Source organism: Oncorhynchus masou, chromosome 1 (genome assembly GCF_036934945.1).
Source record: "Oncorhynchus masou masou isolate Uvic2021 chromosome 1, UVic_Omas_1.1, whole genome shotgun sequence".
Lineage (NCBI taxonomy): Eukaryota > Metazoa > Chordata > Actinopteri > Salmoniformes > Salmonidae > Oncorhynchus > Oncorhynchus masou.
Window position 1 is genome coordinate 8709833 of NC_088212.1, and position 20355 is coordinate 8730187.

The following is a 20355-nucleotide window of genomic DNA, read 5'->3' on the forward strand; positions in this document are numbered from 1 at the left end:
GATAAAAACAAATTCGTATTTACAAAAGGCCTCCTGCGGGAAATGGGATGATCTTTAAAAAAAACAATTTTATTACATTTATATAAGATAAGTAATATAAGATGGAGCACATTGAGAAATGGCTGGAGCTTAAAGGAAAATTCAACCCAAAATGATTTCTGTGATGATTTGTGTTTTTAATAATATTCTACAGACCCTACTGATCTAGCACTAGAATAATCGTGTTTTATGTAATGAATTGTAATGAAGTAATTTGCTTTGGAATATGTTTTAAAACCCAAATGTAATGCGAATGTCACTTAAATATGAAGCATTGTTAATGTTTAGATACATACATCATGTTTAGGACACTTTTCTACTATTACGTGGGAAACTTTTATTTAGAAAATCTGCGTGACCCGGAAGTACTTTTTTTATAGTGTTGCCGAAGAGACACTGAACTGTTTCTGCTTGGAGATTGGGGAGAATGCGAGATGTACCAGAGGGTAGCAAGAGAAATGGAGTTCAATTAAAGTAACGGACGGACTTTGACACAAAAAGAAGGGGTACTTCAGATTCAAGGATATCTAACTAAACGCAAGAGACGGAGAGAAATCACGATTAGCACAACATATTTTAATTCAAAGCCAACGCACTTGAAATGAAGCTATTGAAACCAAGTTGGGTCAGTCACAATGGTAAGCATTTGAATCGCGGTTGTTCTGGAATGAATAATAATGGTTGGCCGAATCTTGACCCAAGACAAGTTGTGCTTCTGTTGTTGTGTTGGGGAAGAGGGTGTTAAGCAAGCTGACGTTACTCATTCCTTTATAAACTATAGCTACAAAGGAAAAGGCACAACGCTCTCTTGAATGAGCCATGAGCTAAGACGCTAATGTTAGCTAGTTAGCCATCTGTTTTTATTTGTTAAGGTTAGCACGTAAGCATATTCCACAAAGCAGTAAGTAGATAGCAGTTGTTGCAAAACACCCAATGCAGGCTGCGGTATTCATTTTAGACCGTGTCTACAGCTGGGTTGTATTTATTACTCGGATTCTGTTGCAAAACGTTTTGTAATAGAAATCCTTTATTCCAGACACTTTTCAGCGTGCAAATGAATCTGCGTAATGAAAACACCCCTGGTTTTCTGAATCAAGCATTTTTCGCTATCTACAGCATGATGACATGCTTGTTAATACAATTTAAATCACGTCTGCTTCTCAGGGAAACCAATATTTTCTGTTGACATCCATCCTGATGGAACAAAGTTTGCCACGGGTGGCCAGGGTAAGGTCCTTCATTACTAAGCCTAATAACGGTATAACTGTTCGGGTTACATTTAAACAATACACCTCACGAAACAGTACAAGCATAATGTACAGTTTGACCATTGCCTCAAGCATGCAATAACAAACAATACACTACACCATTGTTTTACACTTTAATAAGGAGATCAGTTCAATGGTACTGAGTTGTTTGTGTGCCATGTGTCTTGCTTAGATCTGACGAGGACTCTGACTGGGAAGACAAACCATATGTTGTCATATGGAACATGGCTCCAGTGCTCCGAGACTGGAGGACAAACCATATGTCTGCTGCTCAAGACTGACAATAGTGACAAACATCCCCAAGATGCTCTGCCAGATGGACAATCACTTAGGTGATTCTTTTCTCACTGATGTTTGATGTCTGCTGCTTAGATCTGACTGACAATAGAGACAAACCATATGTCTGCTGCTCAGATCTGACTGACAATAGAGACAAACCATATGTCTGCTGCTCAGATCTGACTGACAATAGAGACAAACCATATTCCGGGCCGTGTTTTTAATCTGACAAAAAAAGGTTACAAGAGGTTCTCTGGGGGTGAAGTTTCAACTAAAACAGGTGCTGTGTTGATTTCCTTTTTCTAGCCTGTGTGAACTGTGTCCGCTGGTCAAACACCGGGCTTTACCTGGCCTCCGGAGGAGATGACAAGTTGGTCATGGTGTGGAAGAGAGCTGCGTATGTAACACACACCCACCTAATCACATGCTGCGTTTGGTTGATATTTTCCTGTAATATTGTGCCATTGCAACTCACCATGTAAGTCACACGCATCAAACTCATTCCCAGAGAGAGCCGGGTGTCTGCGGGTTTTCGCTCCTCCCTTGTACTTGTGCTTAACGAATTATGGTCACTTAGTAAGGAAAGGGAATAAAGAAAGAAACTGCCGTCACTCGGCCCCCCATGGAATGAGTTGGACTCCCCTGATGTCAGTGATCTTCTGTGTTTACCTGAACAGCTTCATTGGACCGAGTACTGTCTTTGGGTCGAGCAGTAAATTGGCCAACGTGGAGCAGTGGCGCTGTGTGACCATACTGAGAAACCACACAGGGGGTAAGCTGTCTGCTCTATGGAAAGATGGACCGCTCACAGCTCAGACAATGCTCTACATTTACATTGACAGTCGTTTGCCTTTGGACACATCCCGTCTTGTGTTTTCAGATGTCATGGATGTGGCGTGGTCCCCTCACGACGTGTGGTTAGCCTCCTGCAGTGTGGACAACACCATTGTGATCTGGAATGCTCGCAAATTCCCAGGTGCGAGCCAAACGAGAACCACTGTTTTTTTTTGTTGTTGTTGTATTTGTGAGTTATTTCTCACGCAACCTTGTTCATCTTCCCTCCAGAGATAGTGGCGTCGCTGAAGGGACACACAGGCCTGGTGAAGGGGCTGACGTGGGACCCTGTAGGGAAGTACATCGCCTCCCAGGCTGACGACCACAGCCTGAAGGTGTGGAGGACCATGGACTGGCAGCAGGAGACCAACATCACCAAGCCCTTCAACGAGGTGAGCTCCACTCTGCCAAGCTGACAACACTCCACACAACACAGTTGGGGACTATTCATCAGTGCCAACTTTAGCAAATCACTTTGCAACGACAAATGTTTTGAAACAAAAAACGAGATAGGTGCACGACTGTCAACATAACGGTCGCCGTCAATATTGGCTGATCCCTGGCCGTGACCCCACTTTCCGAGGTTGTCTCTGGTGGAGTGGGATATACATAAAACAAATGTCAAATCCACGCATGTATATTACACACTTGTACATGTGAAATAGCACAAATGTAGGCACCCACCATATTGTTGTTGTTATTATTTTTATTCTATTAGACAAAATCAGGTGTCACTTTTCGGCCCGTTTGCTTCTATTTAGTTCCTATTGAGGAGACCTCAGCTGTCACTCTCCCTTCTCGGGATTGATGTTTGTCATTTCTGTCGTCCCAACTCATTGACCACTAACTCCCTGTTCTCTGCTCCTCTCTGTGTTGTTGACCAGTGTGGGGGGACCACTCACGTGCTGCGCCTCAGCTGGTCTCCTGACGGACAGTACCTGGTGTCAGCTCACGCTATGAACAACTCAGGGCCCACCGCTCAGATCATTGAGAGGGACGGCTGGAAGACCAACATGGACTTTGTGGGCCACCGCAAGGCTGTCACTGTTGTGGTGAGGGCCCGTGATCAATCAATCAAATGTATTTTATATGTATTTTTACATTAGCACTTGTCACAAAGTGCTTTACAGATATCCAGCTTAAAATCCCCAACAACAAGCAACGCAGAGCACAGTGGCTAGGAAAAAACTCAATGGAAGGCAGGAACTTACAGAGGAACCAGGCTGAGAGTGGTGGCCAGAGGCAGAAACCTAGAGAGGAACCAGGTTCAGAGGAGTAAACCTAGAGAGGAAGCAGGCTCAGAGGAGTAAACCTAGAGAGGAAGCAGGCTCAGAGGAGTGGCCAGAGGCAGAAACCTAGAGAGGAACCAGGCTCAGAGGAGTGAACCAGGCTCAGAGGGCAGAAAGCAGGCTCAGAGGAGTGGCCAGAGGCAGAAACCTAGAGAGGAACCAGGCTCAGAGGAGTGGCCAGAGGCAGAAACCTAGAGAGGAAGCAGGCTCAGAGGAGTAAACCTAGAGAGGAAGCAGGCTCAGAGGAGTAAACCTAGAGAGGAACCAGGCTCAGAGGAGTAAACCAGGCTCAGAGGCAGAAACCCTCAGAGGATTAAACCTAGAGGAACCAGGCTCAGAGGAGTAAACCTAGAGAGGAACCAGGGAACCAGGCTAGAGAGGAACCAGGCTCAGAGTAAACCTAGAGAGGAACCAGGCTCAGAGGAGTAAACCTAGAGAGGAACCAGGCTCAGAGGAGTAAACCTGGCCAGAGGCAGAAACCTAGAGAGGAACCAGGCTCAGAGTAAACCTAGAGAGGAACCAGGCTCAGAGGAGTAAACCTAGAGAGGAACCAGGCTCAGAGGAGTGGCCAGAGGCAGAAACCTAGAGAGGGAGTGGCCAGAGGCAGAAACCTAGAGAGGAACCAGGCTCAGAGGAGTGGCCTGTCCTCTTCTGTGGACTCTGAATAACATTAATGGATTCTTTATTTTGGAATCCACCTGGAATCCCTTACAACATAGTATTGATTTTGTATTTTTGTACATTGCCACATTGAACTTACATGTTAAGGCTTTCTGGTAAACACACTTATTCTTGTAATGGTGATAGTGGATATTGACTAGGAATCTGAGTAATATTGCTATATGTGCAAAACACTTTCCAAAGTGTGTTGTCACAGCAACACGCTATTATTAAACACGTTTGGAGGAAAGATCCTTCCACAAGCTTGCAGGCGCTGACATAAGCTTAGAGAGGACACAACTGGGATGGCATTTCAGCTCTAGAATCACTTATCCCTCAGGCACCCAATCACCTTTCTCTTTCTCTTTTTCTCTCTTTCTCTCTCTTTCTCTCTCTCTTTCTCTCTCTCTCTCTCTCTCTCTTTCTCTCTCTTTCTCTCTCTCTTTCTCTCTCTCTCTCTCTCTCTCTCTCTCTTTCTCTCTCTCTCTCTCTCTGTCTCTCTCTCTCTCTCTCTCTCTCTCTCTCTCTCTCTCTCTGTCTCTCTCTCTCTCTCTCTCTCTCTCTCTCTCTCTCTCTCTCTCTCTCTCTCTCTCTCTCTCTCACTCTCTCTCTCTCTCAGAAATTCAACCCCAAAATCTTCAAAAAGAAACAGAGGAATGGGAGTTCTCCCAAGCCCAGCTGTCCCTACTGCTGCTGTGCTGTGGGAAGCAAAGACCGCTCCCTCTCCGTTTGGGTAAGAACCGTGGTTCTATGTCAGAGACGTTACAACCAGTAGATGGTGATAGCTTTGATGTCATCCACGTATTCCTACGGAAAACTCCCACATAAAGTAGTTTAATTTGAGGTGCAAGGATCATGGTCGATGTAGTCATTTTCATCAACCGGGAGCCTCCTCGTAGCCTGCTGGCACGTGATTGGTCTGTGTCAGTATGTGGTCCTTGTATGATGACAAATGTAGTAGTCAGAATAGATCGCTATTTAATTAAATATCTTGATTCGTAGCGAACTTTAAAATAATTAATGTGGGGATCGAACTTGATCAGAATCAATTCCTTTTGGATCCCAAAACCAGGGTCCCTACATTTATTTGGTTTGGCCGTTCTTGCGATCAGAATTTACGCAGGCTTTCTAGAGCAAACCAGGGCTTTTGGCAGAGCTAGGTTGCTACGCGTGTGACTTCACGCTCCAGACTGGACACTAGGGTGCCTGGTCTGTGTACACAATTTGCCAGATGTTTGTCCTTCATACCTCATTCAAACGGACATATCCACTAGCAAAACAATCGTTTTTCTTGTGGTTTTGTTTTTGTTGTATTGATTGTTTTAATTGCATCTGATCTATTCACACATTTTAGACGGATAGTGAGACCCACCCTCCATCAATGTGTCTCGACAGCAGTATGTGTACATGTGAATGTCTCTGTAGAATCCCAAACAACATATTTGACAGATCTATTTTAATGAACTGTACCAACTCTGTTTTGTGTGTGGGCGTTACCTCTCTGTTTTCAGCTGACCTCTCTGAAGCGCCCTCTAGTGGTCATCCACGACCTGTTTGATAAATCCATCATGGACATCTCATGGTGAGAGTACCACCCCCACCCTCACTGACTTCATCTACTTTGACATATAATAGATGTCTTTAGAGACTGATAGTCTGTTTCTTAGCCTGGGTTTGATGATATTAGTTTTCTTCAAAGTGTATGGAGAAACGGGTGGGAACGCTGTTAGTTACAGTGTGTGGTGGCGTTTTGCTCTCTGCTCGACTCAGGACCCTGAATGGACTCGGTATCTTGGTGTGCTCCATGGACGGTACAGTGGCATATCTCAACTTCTCTCAGGACGAGCTCGGGGACCCCCTCAACGAGGACGAGAAGGTCAGCCAACTGCTAATGTCCTTTGACGTGAACCAACCAGTGTTGGGGTCAATACCACAACTTCAATTCCCTCTTTTTCTGTACACTCTCTGTAAATATAAAGTTTCCCCCAAAAGCTTTGCAGCGAAGGTGACACTTATATGTCTCACAACAACCCAGAACACCTGTAGAACAGCAAAGTGCTTAGCTTAGAAAATTTCACTTCACATATACTTTTTCCCCCTGCTGTGGCACTGGGCCGTCACGTTAGCTTTCAAGAATTCCCCCCCAGATCTATAAGACATTTGTCTAGTGCACTATGAGATGATCTTCTAGCTAGCTAACACTCTTCCATCCAGAACGCCATTCACCAGAACATCTATGGTAAGAGCCTGGCCATCACCACCGAGGCCCAACTCTCCACCACCATCATCGAGAACCCGGAGATGCTCAAGTACCAGCAGGAGAGGCAGCGTGCGGAGCAGGCCAACCACAGGATGACCCACGAGGCCCAGGCCCACAAACTCACCAGCGTGGTCAACGGAGAGTCCCTGGAGGACATCCGCAAGGTAGGATGGGCCAGCTAGTTTCCCCTAGGTACAGATCTAGGATCAGCTCCCACAATCCTAACTATTAGTGGGGAATCTGCAAAACTGACCCAAGATCAGCATCTAGGGCAGGGGTGACATCCGCAGGGTAGGACAGGCCGGTATGAGGGTTTGGGTCAATTTGAGAAAATTCAAATAGTAGACTGAAATTACAATTCTCTTCAATGCTTTTAACGAGGTACTTTTGGAATTGGAATTTTGGTTTACTTTTGTAATTGACTGGAATATAAATGGAATTGACCCCAACCCTGATAAGTACAGATCTAGGATCAGCTTTCCCTCCCCAATCCTAACCTTACCCATTAGTGGGGAATCTGCTAAATGGACGCTAGATCAGCGTGTAGGGGCATCTTCACCCTACTCTGCACGGCGACAATGCACCTCAGGGCAGTACAGCACTACAGTCTGATTAGCACTCTAATGGCTGACCCAGCCAAGCATAACCAGGCCAGCCCTTTACAGCTTGGTTCAGCTTGGTTCGGCATCTTACGTAGTTGCTGGTACGGAACGTGAATGTGAAAAGAAAATATCCAATCCAGAACCGTGTGGTTCCGGTTGGTCCAATAATGTGAGTCGGGCACACGTGCTCAGCCCAATATAGCTGTCACTTAGTTCTCCATGTTGCAGGTTGTTCGGTTCTCTCCACTGTTTGATTTACAATGACATTTATTGTATTTTTTTGTCATATCCCTACATTTTGAATCCATTGGCTTCATTGAGGGGATGTAATGAAATGATAGGCATGTAGGACATCAATAAACATATTGATGTCAACCATAACACCAATGCATAACATTGACCCACAGCTCCCTGTATGGTTCTTGTTTAGGGTTGGAATGTTCCGGAAACATTCCCAAAACCAGTTTTAAAGAAATCCTGGTTGTAAGATTCCTGGAATTACGAAGAAATCTGAGAAATCCTGCAATTGAAATTTCTGGGGGGAAAAACAGAATTTTGCAACCCTAGTTCTGTCTTCATTTTGTTTTGTCACCTTTGTCCATGCATTGTCTCGACAGACTTGCTCTCCCAGAAAGGCATATATCAGGGCCTGTATTCATTAGAGATATTCCAGTAATTTTACATATATTTCGATATTAGTTTCCTTACTTTGAAAGCTGTCTATGAACAAGGATTAGCAACATTTGCCATGTAAATCAATCTCCCTCTTAGCATGTATCAAATTTCATGCTGAACTATCCCTTTTTAAACTTCTCATATAGTCGTATTCATTGTGATCTAAAAGGATAAACTGATCCTAAATCAGCACTCCTGCTTTTAGGTGTTTGATACACCTGGCACAAGATCTAGGATCACTTTTGTCCTTCTTGATTTTAATGATCCTAGATCAGCACTTCTGCTTTGTAAATACAGGCCCAGATCCGATATAACTGAAGGAATAAAACACGGGGGGGGGACTGAAGGAAGTGTAAAATATGAGAACAGATCTCATTTGTTAACAAGACAAATGGACATGAGAGTTGAGAAGTCCGTTGAGATGAGTTGGTATTATGTTGTCATGCGTTCTGTGGTCTTGCACATGTGTTAATGGTCTCTTACCGTGGATATGTGTTTTCTTCTCCTAGAACCTGTTGAAGAAACAGGTTGAGACGAGGACCGCGGACGGCAGGAGGAGGATTACTCCTCTCTGCATCGCCCAGCTCGACACGGGGTAACTCATACACCTTTTTCATTTATTCTAGTCCAGAAATTACAACGAGCCCTTCCTCCATCAAACAAAGCAGTTATACTATAGAACTGATTTTAAGACGGCTTCATTCTATTTTGGTTTTAATACGATTTTTTTTTTTTTTGCGGGATTCATTTTTGTTCTCCGACGTTAAAGACATGCAAATACATTTTGTTAAAGACAATGACATACAGTTTCATATGTTTGTTACGTTACCCAGCTAGAAAAGCAAATAATGTCGCTCGAACAGTCACTGACAATCAACCAAACAGCTGGGGTTTTATGAGGGGTTCAGAAAGACACTCGTGGGGGTGTCCACAGAAAGTTGACTAGCAACAACAACCAGGACCTGGAAGACACTCATGGGGGTGTCCACAGAAAGTTGACTAGCAACAACAACCAGGACCTGAAAGACACATGGGGGTGTCCACAGAAAGTTGACTAGCAACAACAACCAGGACCTGGAAGACACTCGTGGGGGTGTCCAGACAGTTGACTAGCAACAACAACCAGGACCTGGATGACACTCATGGGGGTGTCCACAGAGAGTTGACTAGCAACAACAACCAGGACCTGGAAGACACTCGTGGGGGTGTCCACAGAAAGTTGACTAGCAACAACAACCAGGACCTGAAAGACACATGGGGGTGTCCACAGAAAGTTGACTAGCAACAACAACCAGGACCTGGAAGACACTCGTGGGGGTGTCCAGACAGTTGACTAGCAACAACAACCAGGACCTGGAAGACACTTGTGGGGGTGTCCACAGACAGTTGACTAGCAACAACAACCAGGACCTGGAAGACACTCGTGGGGGTGTCCACAGAAAGTTGACTAGCAACAACAACCAGGACCTGAAAGACACCCACTAAATTTGGCCAAGAAGAGGTAAACAAAAGAAAAACCCACATAAAAGACAGGAAGCAAAACAAAATCAGACTAAGGAATGTTTTTCTAGAAATCAACTAGGGAGAGCCAACTAAAGGTTAACCCTCCACATCTATCAAGACAACTGAAGAACTGGACCAGCCACACTTAAATAGCACCTTGGCCAGCACAGGTGAAACACCTTCCCACTAACGAGATGGAAACCAGCCCAAGTGTAACCCACACTGACTAATGAGGTGACACCAATCGTCGTAACCTATGCGCTAATGAGCTATATGTGCTAAAGTCCAACCTCAAAACATGAATGAAAAAAAACAAAGCCTGTAACACCTTCCCCCTTAAGACGACAAATATATCCTATATTTTTGTTGGACAGGCTTGCTCAGTAAAGCTCTCAACATAGACTTCAAAGTCTGATGAAATCTCTCAAGAGCAGCTTGATACTCTGGGTGGAAGGCACTAGAGGGGCTGTGGGTTAAACCCAACTGTTGTAGCATTTGCAGGAAGACCTTTGACATGAAATTCGATCCTTGCCCCCCCCCCCCCCTGCGCTACCTGCAGAAGTCCAAACGCTGAGCATCGTTTCACCGGGGCCTTAAAAAAATACTGTGAGCCGAGATTATCCTCAGTGGAATAGCCTCAGGCGAATGAGTGGCAGCACACATTATGGTTAAGTGGTTACAACTCTTGGCTTTGGGCAAAGGGCCAACACAGTCCACCAAAGCCCCGTCGAAAGGTTCGTCAAAAGCAGGAATAGGCTGCAAAGATGCAACCGGTACAACTTGTTTCGGTTTACCCATCCGCTGCCAAATCCTGTCGGATTTACAGTAAGCAACAACATCCTGTTTCAGACCAGAAGAAGTTCCCCAAATACCTCAGTATTTCTTGTCGAAGCGTAACTGGAACGACAATTTTGAGATACAATCATATTTCCCAGAAGTGGCGCGAGATCGCCATTTCCTCATTAGAACACCATCTCTGTCAAAGTAACCCACACAACCTTCATCAAACTCCTCTGGACATATCTCAGCAAAAAGAGAGGACAGGGAAACATCTTTACTATTCCGTAATCAGCTGCTGCTTCCTAAAACAAAGAAGTCCACTGAAGGGAACCCTCTCTTCCTTCAGCGGTCCTACGAACTCGCTCACCTTTTGGGCTTTTCAAAGGAGAGGTCAACTCGGGAGGTTTAGCGAAATCAGGATCCCCTACAAATGTCTGGGACAGATTGAATATAGTGGGATCGCTGACGTCCTCCTCAACACCAGACTTGTTCCCAGTGCCATTTTTAGACATTGCATGTGTAACGGATCACGCTGGGAATATTCTAGGGTACTTTTCTGTTAACCCATCAGGTTCCTCTCGTCTGGGTTACTTTGAAACGACAGGATTTAGCACGACCTTCGAGCCTTTCCCACAAGAACACTTTGGAGGAGCAGTGACCAAATACCTTGCGGCCGTTTTAAGGGATGTGGCAATCCGCTCAAACACAGTCAAATATACATCCACCTCCTTTTCGTTGAAAAGTGGTACAAGTTCGGTTGTTCCGCCCCAGATCGAGCTCTTTTGAGGGAGTAGGAGGTCCTGACTGGATTAGAAGTATGTCCAGATCAATCTCTTTCAATCAAATGGCATGCGCACTTCCTTCTTGTTCTAGTCTGGCTGCCCATTCTTATTGTTTGGCTGCACGATCGTCTTGTCTTTCCTTGTCGTCCAACTCTAATTTCTGTTACCATGTTGCCTTTAGTACTACCTCAATTGTATGTCTATGGGGTGTACGCTACCAAGCGTAAAAATAAAAAAACATACATTTTCACCGTCCTCCCTCAATGGGGTTTACTCTACTATGACCCGTAAGACCCTTTTCATCATCCTCCCTCAATGGGGTTTACTCTACCACCCGTAAGACCCTTTTCATTGTCCTCCCTCAATGGGGTTTACTCTACCACCGCCCATAAAACCCTTTTCTTCATCCTCCCTCAATGGGGTTTACTCTACCACCCATAAGACCCTTTTCATTGTCCTCCCTCAATGGGGTTTACTCTACCACCACCCATAAAACCCTTTTCTTCATCCTCCCTCAATGGGGTTTACTCTACCACCACCCGTAAGACCCTTTTCATCATCCTCCCTCTCCGGGCAGATTTCTTCCTCCACTAAATCACTATAGACTTTTTGACTACTGCTTTTGAGTCTGCATGTGCAGCTTTGATACCCTAATGCTTTGCGATGACGAGCACATTGGCCGCCTTCGTACATTTCCGATAGCATCTCCCATGTAGGGTTTACCGCTCGACAAACTTAGTCTGTGGCTTTATTTTTTATAAACCTGTGTTTATGCAACTTTATAAATTATTCCGCCGATCTTATACCCCCCCCCCCCCTCCCTCCTCAGGGTGGATTCCAGTGACACAAACTATACCACAAAAGTGTATTTTAAACACTAAAATATCTGGACCCCACAGAGCTTCAGAGTAGGTGACTACCATACTCGTGAGAAACAGGATCTCGGACAAGCCGCCATTTTGTTATGTTCCCACAAGACAAACTCAAAATGTTGCTCACGACAAATGGAACTAACAAAGAAATCAAAATCAAATCAAATTTATTTATATAGCCCTTCGTACATCAGCTGATATCTAAAAGTGCTGTACAGAAACCCAGCCTAAAACCCCAAACAGCAAGCAATGCAGGTGTAGAAGCACTGTGGTTAGGAAAAACTCCCTAGAAAGGCCAAAACCTAGGAAGAAACCTAGAGAGGAACCAGGCTATGTGGGGTGGCCAGTCCTCTTCTGGCTGTGCCGGGTAGAGATTATAACAGAACATGGCCAAGAAGTTCAAATGTTCATAAATGACCAGCATGGTCGAATAATAATAAGGCAGAACAGTTGAAACTGGAGCAGCAGCACGGCCAGGTGGACTGGGGACAGCAAGGAGTCATCATGTCAGGTAGTCCTGGGGCATGGTCCCAGGGCTCAGGTCCTCCGAAAGAGAGAATTAGAGAGAGCATATGTGAGGTGGCCAGTCCTCTTCTGGCTGTGCCGGGTGGAGATTATAACAGAACATGGCCAAGATGTTCAAATGTTCATAAATGACCAGCATGGTCGAATAATAATAATAAGGCAGAACAGTTGAACATCACTGAAGAACAAAACAAAGAGGTTCTGAAAGGTACCCATGTGGGTGCAAACTGAAAATGGGCAAAGCAACAAGTAAGGGGATATAAAAGACCCATCATGGATGCCCACTAGGTTTGCCTCAGATTTTTTCGAAACACAATTTAGGATAAGGAGTAAAAAGAATATGGAGCAAAACAAACAGGGGAAACCATAATAAATCAGGCTTCTTTCAAACTTTAAAGGTTGAGCTTAAAAATCACACCTCAGCTGACGTGAAGTGTAGCTCTTCCAACATCTCTCACGCTCAACTGGAGCACTGGCCCAGCCAATCTTAAGTATCACCTATGCCAACACGGGTGAAACACCTTCCGACAAACAAGATGGACAAGCCATTCCAGGTGTAACGCAGTTACTAACGAGGTGACACCAATCGATGCCCCCTACGTGCTAACACCTTACCTTCGAAATAGATAAACTAAACCTGTTACACATTTGTCAAATAATTGTCAATATATGAGATTACCACAGGGATAGTCTTGTTTCTGTTAGTTTGAAGTCTCACTGTTTTTGTTTGAATCCTCAGGGATTTCTCCCCAGCCCTCTTCAACAGCGTACCCATCCTCCCTGGGTCGGCCAGCCAGCTCACCTCCCAGCTTTCCTCAGACTCCAACACGGCCACCTCCAATTTGGACCCCCTATCCACCCCACTGGGGAGCAAGGCCCCAGATGACGCCAAAGACAGGTCAGTTGTCTTGTCTGTCTAGTCTTCTCTGCCATTCTCTCCTCTCCCTCTCTCTTTCTCTCCTGCTCTGCTTCCCCCCCTCCCCCCTTACCGGCCTGTTAATGTAGTATTTTGCTCTCCCTCTCTTTCTCTCCTGCTCTGCTTCCACCCCCCCCCCCCCCTCCCCTTACCGGCCTGTTAATGTAGTATTTTGCTCTCCCTCTCTTTCTCTCCTGCTCTGCTTCCACCCCCCCCTTACCGGCCTGTTAATGTAGTATTTTGCACTCCCTCTCTTTCTCTCCTGCTCTGCTTCCACCCCCCCCCTCCCCTTACCGGCCTGTTAATGTAGTATTTTGCTCTCCCTCTCTTTCCATTCCTGACAGTGTTTCCGGTGCCACGGCCCAGGCCTCGTCTCTTAACGCCACAGCCATGAAGTCCAACCTGCTCCTAACTACCTCCACCAAGATGGAGCCGATGAAAGCCCTTGACTCCAGGTTCACAGAGAGGTCAAAGGTCATGCCCGGGGTCACCATCTCCATGGCGGGACTCACCCCGCTAGACAGGTAAGGGAACAGAACCATCAAGCTTATCCAATAGTCTTTATGATCAGTCATATTCTTGTTATCTGAACACGGAAAAAATAAATCAGTTTAGGACGTGCTTATGTTCCTATGAACACAACAAAAACAACAGATTGAATGCCAGCCATGTTTTTAACGGAGCAATTGACCTTTGATTGACACTTCTTGGAATAGATGTTAAGTGATGACCAGTTTCTTAAAAAATATATATATATATTCACTGAACTAGATTGATCTGTTTTCGTTCTTTCCCTGTTGACTGGGACTTGGAGGTTGTCTCTCTTCGAAATATAATTACTAGAAAGGGCATCTTCATTCAAGTCAATGAGGCCATAATGGGTGGACAAGTGAACAGGAAGTACAGCTGGAAATGAGCATGAAGTGTCCCTGTTAACCTGGAAATAGGGTAGGAAGTACATCAATTCAAATTGGGCTCAACACACAACTCAACCCTCCTTACAAAAAAAAGTGAATGGAAATTCAATATTTTTCCAAGCATTGCTTCGCCTATGATTATATATGGGGAAACACTACTAAGGCGCTTGGGCATGGGTTAATGGAACACATGGTGAGTCTATTTCTGTGGTTGTTGTCCTCCTGTTGTAGAGTGAAAGACAGCAGCACTTTAAAAGAGCTCAAGGATGAGACGAGCAGCGACAGCGAGGACAAGATGGTTGTGATGAAGTCCCCCTCCTTCACCAAGAGGAAGGCCCTCGACGTGGACGGAGGGGACAACCAGGTGGAGAAGAGGAAAGCCCTAGACGTGGACGGAGGGGACAACCAGGTGGAGAAGAGGAAGGCCCTCGACGTGGACGGAGGGGACAACCAGGTGGAGAAGAGGAAGGCCCTCGACGTGGACGGAGGGGACAACCAGGTGGAGAAGAGGAAAAAGGGACGGCCCAGGAAAATGGACGCTAAAATGATGATGCCTGTGCCCCACCAAACCTTCCAGCAGGTAAAGGCCAGTTGATTTCACGTAATCTCTTTACGCAGTTTTTCTTTTTTTTTTAACCAGGCAAGTCAGTTAAGAACAAATTCTTATTTTCAATGACGGCCTGGGAACAGTGGGTTAACTGCCTGTTCAAGGGCAGAACGACAGATTTGTACCTTGTCAGCTCGGGGATTTGAACTCACAACCTTTCGGGTGGTAGTCCAACGCTCTAACCGCTAGGCCACCCTGCCGCCCCTTTTCTGATGGAAGATATGATAATATTCAAGATATGCTTGTCTTTGAATGTAATGGTCTTGATTGGATATGGGGACAACAAGCTGTGTACGAAATGACACCCTTATTCCTATAGTGTAAAAATATTCAACCCTATGGGCCCGCTGTGGTACGGCAGGGGTCAACAGTGAAGAGACGACTCCGGGATGCTGGCCTTCTAGATGAAAGTTGCAAAGAAAAAGCCATATCTCAGACTGGCCAATAAAAATAATAGATTAAGTTGGACAAAAGAACACAGACACTGGACAGAGGAACTCTGCCAAGAAGGCCAGCATCCCGGAGTCGCCTCTTCACTGTTGACGTTGAGACTGGTGTTTTGCGGGTACTATTTAATGAAGGGGCCAGTTGAGGACTTGTGAGTTGTCTGTTTCTCAAACTAGACATTCTAATGTAATTGTCCTCTTGCTCAGTTGTGCACCGGGGCCTCCCACTCTTTCTATTCTGGTTTGAGCCGGCTTGAGCTGTTTTATGAAGGGAGTAGTACACAACGTTGTACGAGATCTTCAGTTTCTTGGCAATTTCTCGCATGGAATAGCCTTCATTTCTCAGAACAAGGGTAGACTGATGAGTTTCAGTAGAAAGTTCTTTGTATCTGGTAATTTTGAGCCTGTAATTGAACCCGCAAATGCTGATGATCCAGATACTCAACTAGTCTAAAGAAGGCCAGATTTATTGCTTCTTTAATCAGTACAACAGTTTTCAGCTGTGCTAACATAATTGCACAAGGGTTTTCTAATGAACAATTAGCCTTTTAAAATGATAAACTTGGATTAGCTAACACAACGTGCCATTGGAACACAGGAGTGACGGTTGCTGATAATGGGCCTCTGTACGCCTATGTAGATATTCCATTAAAAATCTGTCGTTTCCAGCTACGATAGTCATTTACACCATTAACAATGTTGACACTGTATTTCTGATATATTTTATATTATTTTAATCGACAGAAACAAGGACATTTCTAAGTGACCCCAAACTTTTGAACTGTAGTGTATGTCTGCATACACACATGCATAAATACATGTACCAGATTTGCCAGTTCTTGCTGTGAGATGTAACCCCCTTTTCCACCAAGGCACCGGCAAGTTCCCGGACATTTCTGGGGGGAACGGCCCTAGCCCTCACCCTCCGATCCAACAGGTCCCAGACATGTCTGGGGGTAATGGCCCTAGCCCTCACCCTCCGATCCAACAGGTCCCAGACATGTCTGGGGGTAATGGCCCTAGCCCTCACCCTCCGATCCAACAGGTCCCAGACATGTCTGGGGGTAATGGCCCTAGCCCTCACCCTCCGATCCAACAGGTCCCAGACATGCACTTCGCTGGCCATGGCAGAACACTGACATTTCTGGGGGGAATGGCCCTAGCCCTCACCCTCCGATCCAAGAGGTCGCAGATGTGCTCAATGGGATTGAGATCCGGGCTCTTCGCTGGCCATGGCAGAACACTGACATTTCTGTCTTGCACGAAATCACACACAGAACGAGTAGTATGGCTGGTGGCATTGTCATGTCAGGATGAGCCTGCAGGAAGGGTACCTTTTGAGGGAGGAGGATGTCTTCCCTGTAACGCACACGTTGAGATTTCCTGCAATGACGACAATCTCAGTCCGATGATGCTGTGACACACCGCTCCAGACCATGATGGACACTCCACCTATAAATCGATCCCTCTCCAGAGTACAGGCCTCGGTGTAACGCTCATTCCTTCAACGATAAACGCGAATCCGACCATCACCCCTGGTGAGACAAAACCGTGACTCATTAGTGAAGACTACTTTTTGCCAGTCCTGTCTGGTCCAGCGATGGTTAATGCCCATAGGTAACATGGTTGCCGGTGATGTCTGGTGAGGACCTGCCTTACAACAGGCCTACAGGCCCTCAGTCCAGCCTCTCTCAGCCTATTGCGGACAGTCTGAGCACTCATGGAGGGATTGTGCGTTCCTGGTGTAACTCGGGCAGTTGTGGTTGCCATCCTGTACCTGTCCCACAGGTGTGATGTTCGGATGTATCGATCCTGTGCAGGTGTTGTTACACGTGGTCTGCCACTGCGAGGACAATCAGTTGTCCGCCCTGTAGCGCTGTCTTAGGCGTCTCACAGTACGGAGATTGCAATTCATTGTTCTGGCCACAACTGCAGTCCTCATGCCTCCATGCCTATGGCACATTCACGCAGATGAGCAGGGACCCTGGGCATCTTTCTTTTGGTGTTTTTCAGAGTCAGTAGAAAGGCCTCTTTTTAGTGTCCTGAGTTTTCATAACTGACCTTAATTGCCAACTGTCTGTAAGCTGTTAGTGTCTTAATGACCGTTCCACAGATGTATGTTCATTCATTGTTTATGGTTCATTGAACAAGCATGGGAACCAGTGTTTAAACCCTTTACAATGAAGATCTACAGCACCAGTCGAAAGTTTGGACACCTACTCATTCAAGGTTTTTCTACATTGTAGAATAGTAGTGAAGACATCACAGTTTTTAAACAAATCAAAATATATTTTAGACGCTTCAAAGTATTCACCCTTTGCCTTGATGACAACTTTTGGTGTTCTCTCAACCAGCTTCACGAGGAATGCTTTTCCAACACTCTTGGAGTTCCCAAATATGCTGAGCCACTTGTTGGTTGCTTTTTCTTCGCTCTGTGGTCCAACTCATCCCAAACCATCTCAATTGGGTTGAGGTCGGGAGATTGTGGAGGCCAGGTCATCTGATGCAGCACTCCATTACTCTCTGTCTTGGTCAAATGGCTCTTACACAGCCTGGAGGTGTGTTGGGCCATTGTCCTGTTGAAACAAATGATAGTCCACACTAAGCGCAAACCAGATTGGGATGGTGCAGAATGCTGTGGTAGCCATGCTGGGTAAGTGTGCCTTGACTTCTAAATAAATCACAATGTCATGAGCACAGAAACCCCATACCATCACACCTCCTCCATGCTTCACGGTGGGAACCACACATGCGGAGAACATCCGTTCACCTACTCTTGTGTCTCACAAAGACACAGCGGTTGGAACCAACATTTTACAATTTGGACTCATCAGACCAAAGGACAGATTTCTACCGGTCTAATGTCCATTGTGCGTGTTTCTTGGCCCAAGCAAGCCTCTTCTTCTTATAGGTGTCCTTTAGTAGTGGTTTCTTTGCAGCAATTCGACCATGAATGGTGTCGACAGATAGGGCAGCTCTGCTCCTTAAGCAACTTTGCAGTATTTGTGGTTTTTTTGTTTGTGTTATTTCTTCCTTTATTAGCCCAGAATGTTGTTTTTTTGTGTTATTACATACAGCCGGAAATAACTTTCTGGATATCAGAGCGGCGGTATCTCACCAGCATTAAGACCAGGAATACGACTTTCCCGAATTGGATCCTTTGTTCGTACCTCCCAGGGCAATTGAACTTACCCCAGAAGCTGCTCCAAGATGCTGCCGGAGGAGAAGAGGTTTTCGGACTTCTAGTCCGACTCAGGAGGCAGGCGCAACATCCACCCCTTCCCCGAGTATATTACTCGCTAAGGTTGGGGAGCAGGCTGTTTCTGGACAATAAAGTAGACAAGCTCAGGGAGAGGATCTCCTTCCAGAGAGACATCAGGGACTGTAAAGTACTCTATCACAGAATCATGGCTCTCTCTAGATATACTGTCCCCGTTCATACAGCCAGCTGGGTTCTCAGTTCATCGTGCAGACAGGCATAAAGAACTCTCCGGGAGGAAGAAAGGCAGGGGTGTATGTTGAATGACTCCTGGTGTGATTGTGATAACATACAGAAACTCAAGTCCTTTTGTTCACCCCACCTAGAATACCTCACCATCAAATGCCAACGTATTACGTCCAAAGAGAATTCAGCCGTGAATACAAAGGGAAAAACAGCCACTTTGCTGACAGACTTCTTGCTCCCGAACAAGCTACACACCTTCTTCGCTCGCTTTGAGGATAACACAGTACCACCGGCGCAGCCTGCTCCCCACTTGCTTCAAGATGTACACCACTGTTCCTGTACCCAAGAAAGAAAAGGTAACTGAACAAAATAACTATTGCCCCGTAGTACTCACTTCTGTCAGCATGAAGTGTTTTAAAAGGCTAGCTAAGGATCATATCACCTCAACCTTACTTGACACCCTGGACCCACTTCAATTTGCTTACCGCCCCGATAGATCCACAGACAATGCAATCGCCATCACTCTGCACACTGCCCTATCCCATCTGTAGAAGAGGAATACCTATGTAAGACTGCTGTTCATTGACTATAGTTCAGCATTCAACACCATAGTTCCCTCCAAGCTCATAATTAAGCTCAGGGCCCTGGGTCTGAACCTTGCACTGTGCCACTGGGTTCTGGACTCCTAGACGAGCCGCCCCCAGGTGGTGAAGGCAGGAAACACCTCCACTTCGCTGATCCTCAACACAGGGTCCCCACAAGGGTGCGTGCTCAGCACCCTCATGTACTCCCTGTTCACCCATGACTGCGTGGCCACGCATATCTTCAACTCGGTCATCAAGTTTGACCGGAAAATACAGTTGTTGGCCTGATTATCAACAATGACGAGACAGCCTACAGGGAGGAGGTGAGGGACCTGGAGGAGTGGTGCCAGGAAAATAACCTCTCTCTCAAGGTCAACAAAACAAAGGAACTGATCGTGGACTTCAGGAAACAGCAGTGTGAGCACGCCCCTGTCCACATCAACGGGACCGCAGTGGAGAAGATGAAAAGCTTCAAGTTCCTCTGTGTACACATCACTGACGATCTGAAAAGGTGCAACAGTGCCTCTTCAACCTCAGGAGGCTGAAGAAATTTGGCTTGGCCACTAAGACCCGCACAAACTTTTACAGATACAGCATGACAGGACGCTCTTAATTGTTTATCACTGCCTGGTACGGAAACAGCACTGCCCACAACCACAGGATTCATTCGAGGGTGGTGCGGTCTGCCCATCGAATCACCGTCTTTGACTAAATAGGGTTATCTTCTGTATACCACCCATACCTTGTCACAACACAACTGATTAGCTCAAACGCATTATGTAAAATAAATTCCACAAATGAACTTTTAACAAGACACACCTGTTCATTGAAAATGCAATCCAGTTGACTACTTCATGAAGCTGGTTGAGAGAATGCCAAGTGTGTGCAAAGCTCTCATCAAAGCTAAAGGTGGCTACTTTGAAGAATCTCAAATATAAAATATATTTTGATTTGTTTAACAATTCTTTGGTTACTACATGATTCCATGTGTGTTATTTCATTAGTTTTGATGTCTTCACTATTATTATACAACCCTTGAATGAGTAGATGTGTCCAAACATTTGACTGGTAC

General features: G+C 45.6%; 1 protein-coding gene across 1 annotated transcript in view; it reads left to right on the forward strand.

Moving 5' to 3' along the window:
• The first annotated feature begins 431 nt into the window (after window positions 1-431).
• Window positions 432-20355, forward strand: part of LOC135512999 (protein HIRA) — a 41300-nt gene continuing 21376 nt past the window's right edge. The window contains exons 1-17 of the mRNA XM_064935650.1: window positions 432-677; window positions 1204-1271; window positions 1490-1563; window positions 1599-1639; window positions 1893-1983; window positions 2264-2358; window positions 2467-2562; window positions 2652-2812; window positions 3305-3472; window positions 4989-5102; window positions 5881-5951; window positions 6140-6245; window positions 6584-6793; window positions 8416-8501; window positions 13108-13266; window positions 13629-13808; window positions 14433-14781. Of these exons, the coding sequence (XP_064791722.1) occupies window positions 641-677; window positions 1204-1271; window positions 1490-1563; window positions 1599-1639; window positions 1893-1983; window positions 2264-2358; window positions 2467-2562; window positions 2652-2812; window positions 3305-3472; window positions 4989-5102; window positions 5881-5951; window positions 6140-6245; window positions 6584-6793; window positions 8416-8501; window positions 13108-13266; window positions 13629-13808; window positions 14433-14781 (2106 nt within the window). The 5' untranslated portion in view covers window positions 432-640. The remainder of the gene's footprint in view (window positions 678-1203; window positions 1272-1489; window positions 1564-1598; window positions 1640-1892; window positions 1984-2263; window positions 2359-2466; window positions 2563-2651; window positions 2813-3304; window positions 3473-4988; window positions 5103-5880; window positions 5952-6139; window positions 6246-6583; window positions 6794-8415; window positions 8502-13107; window positions 13267-13628; window positions 13809-14432; window positions 14782-20355) is intronic.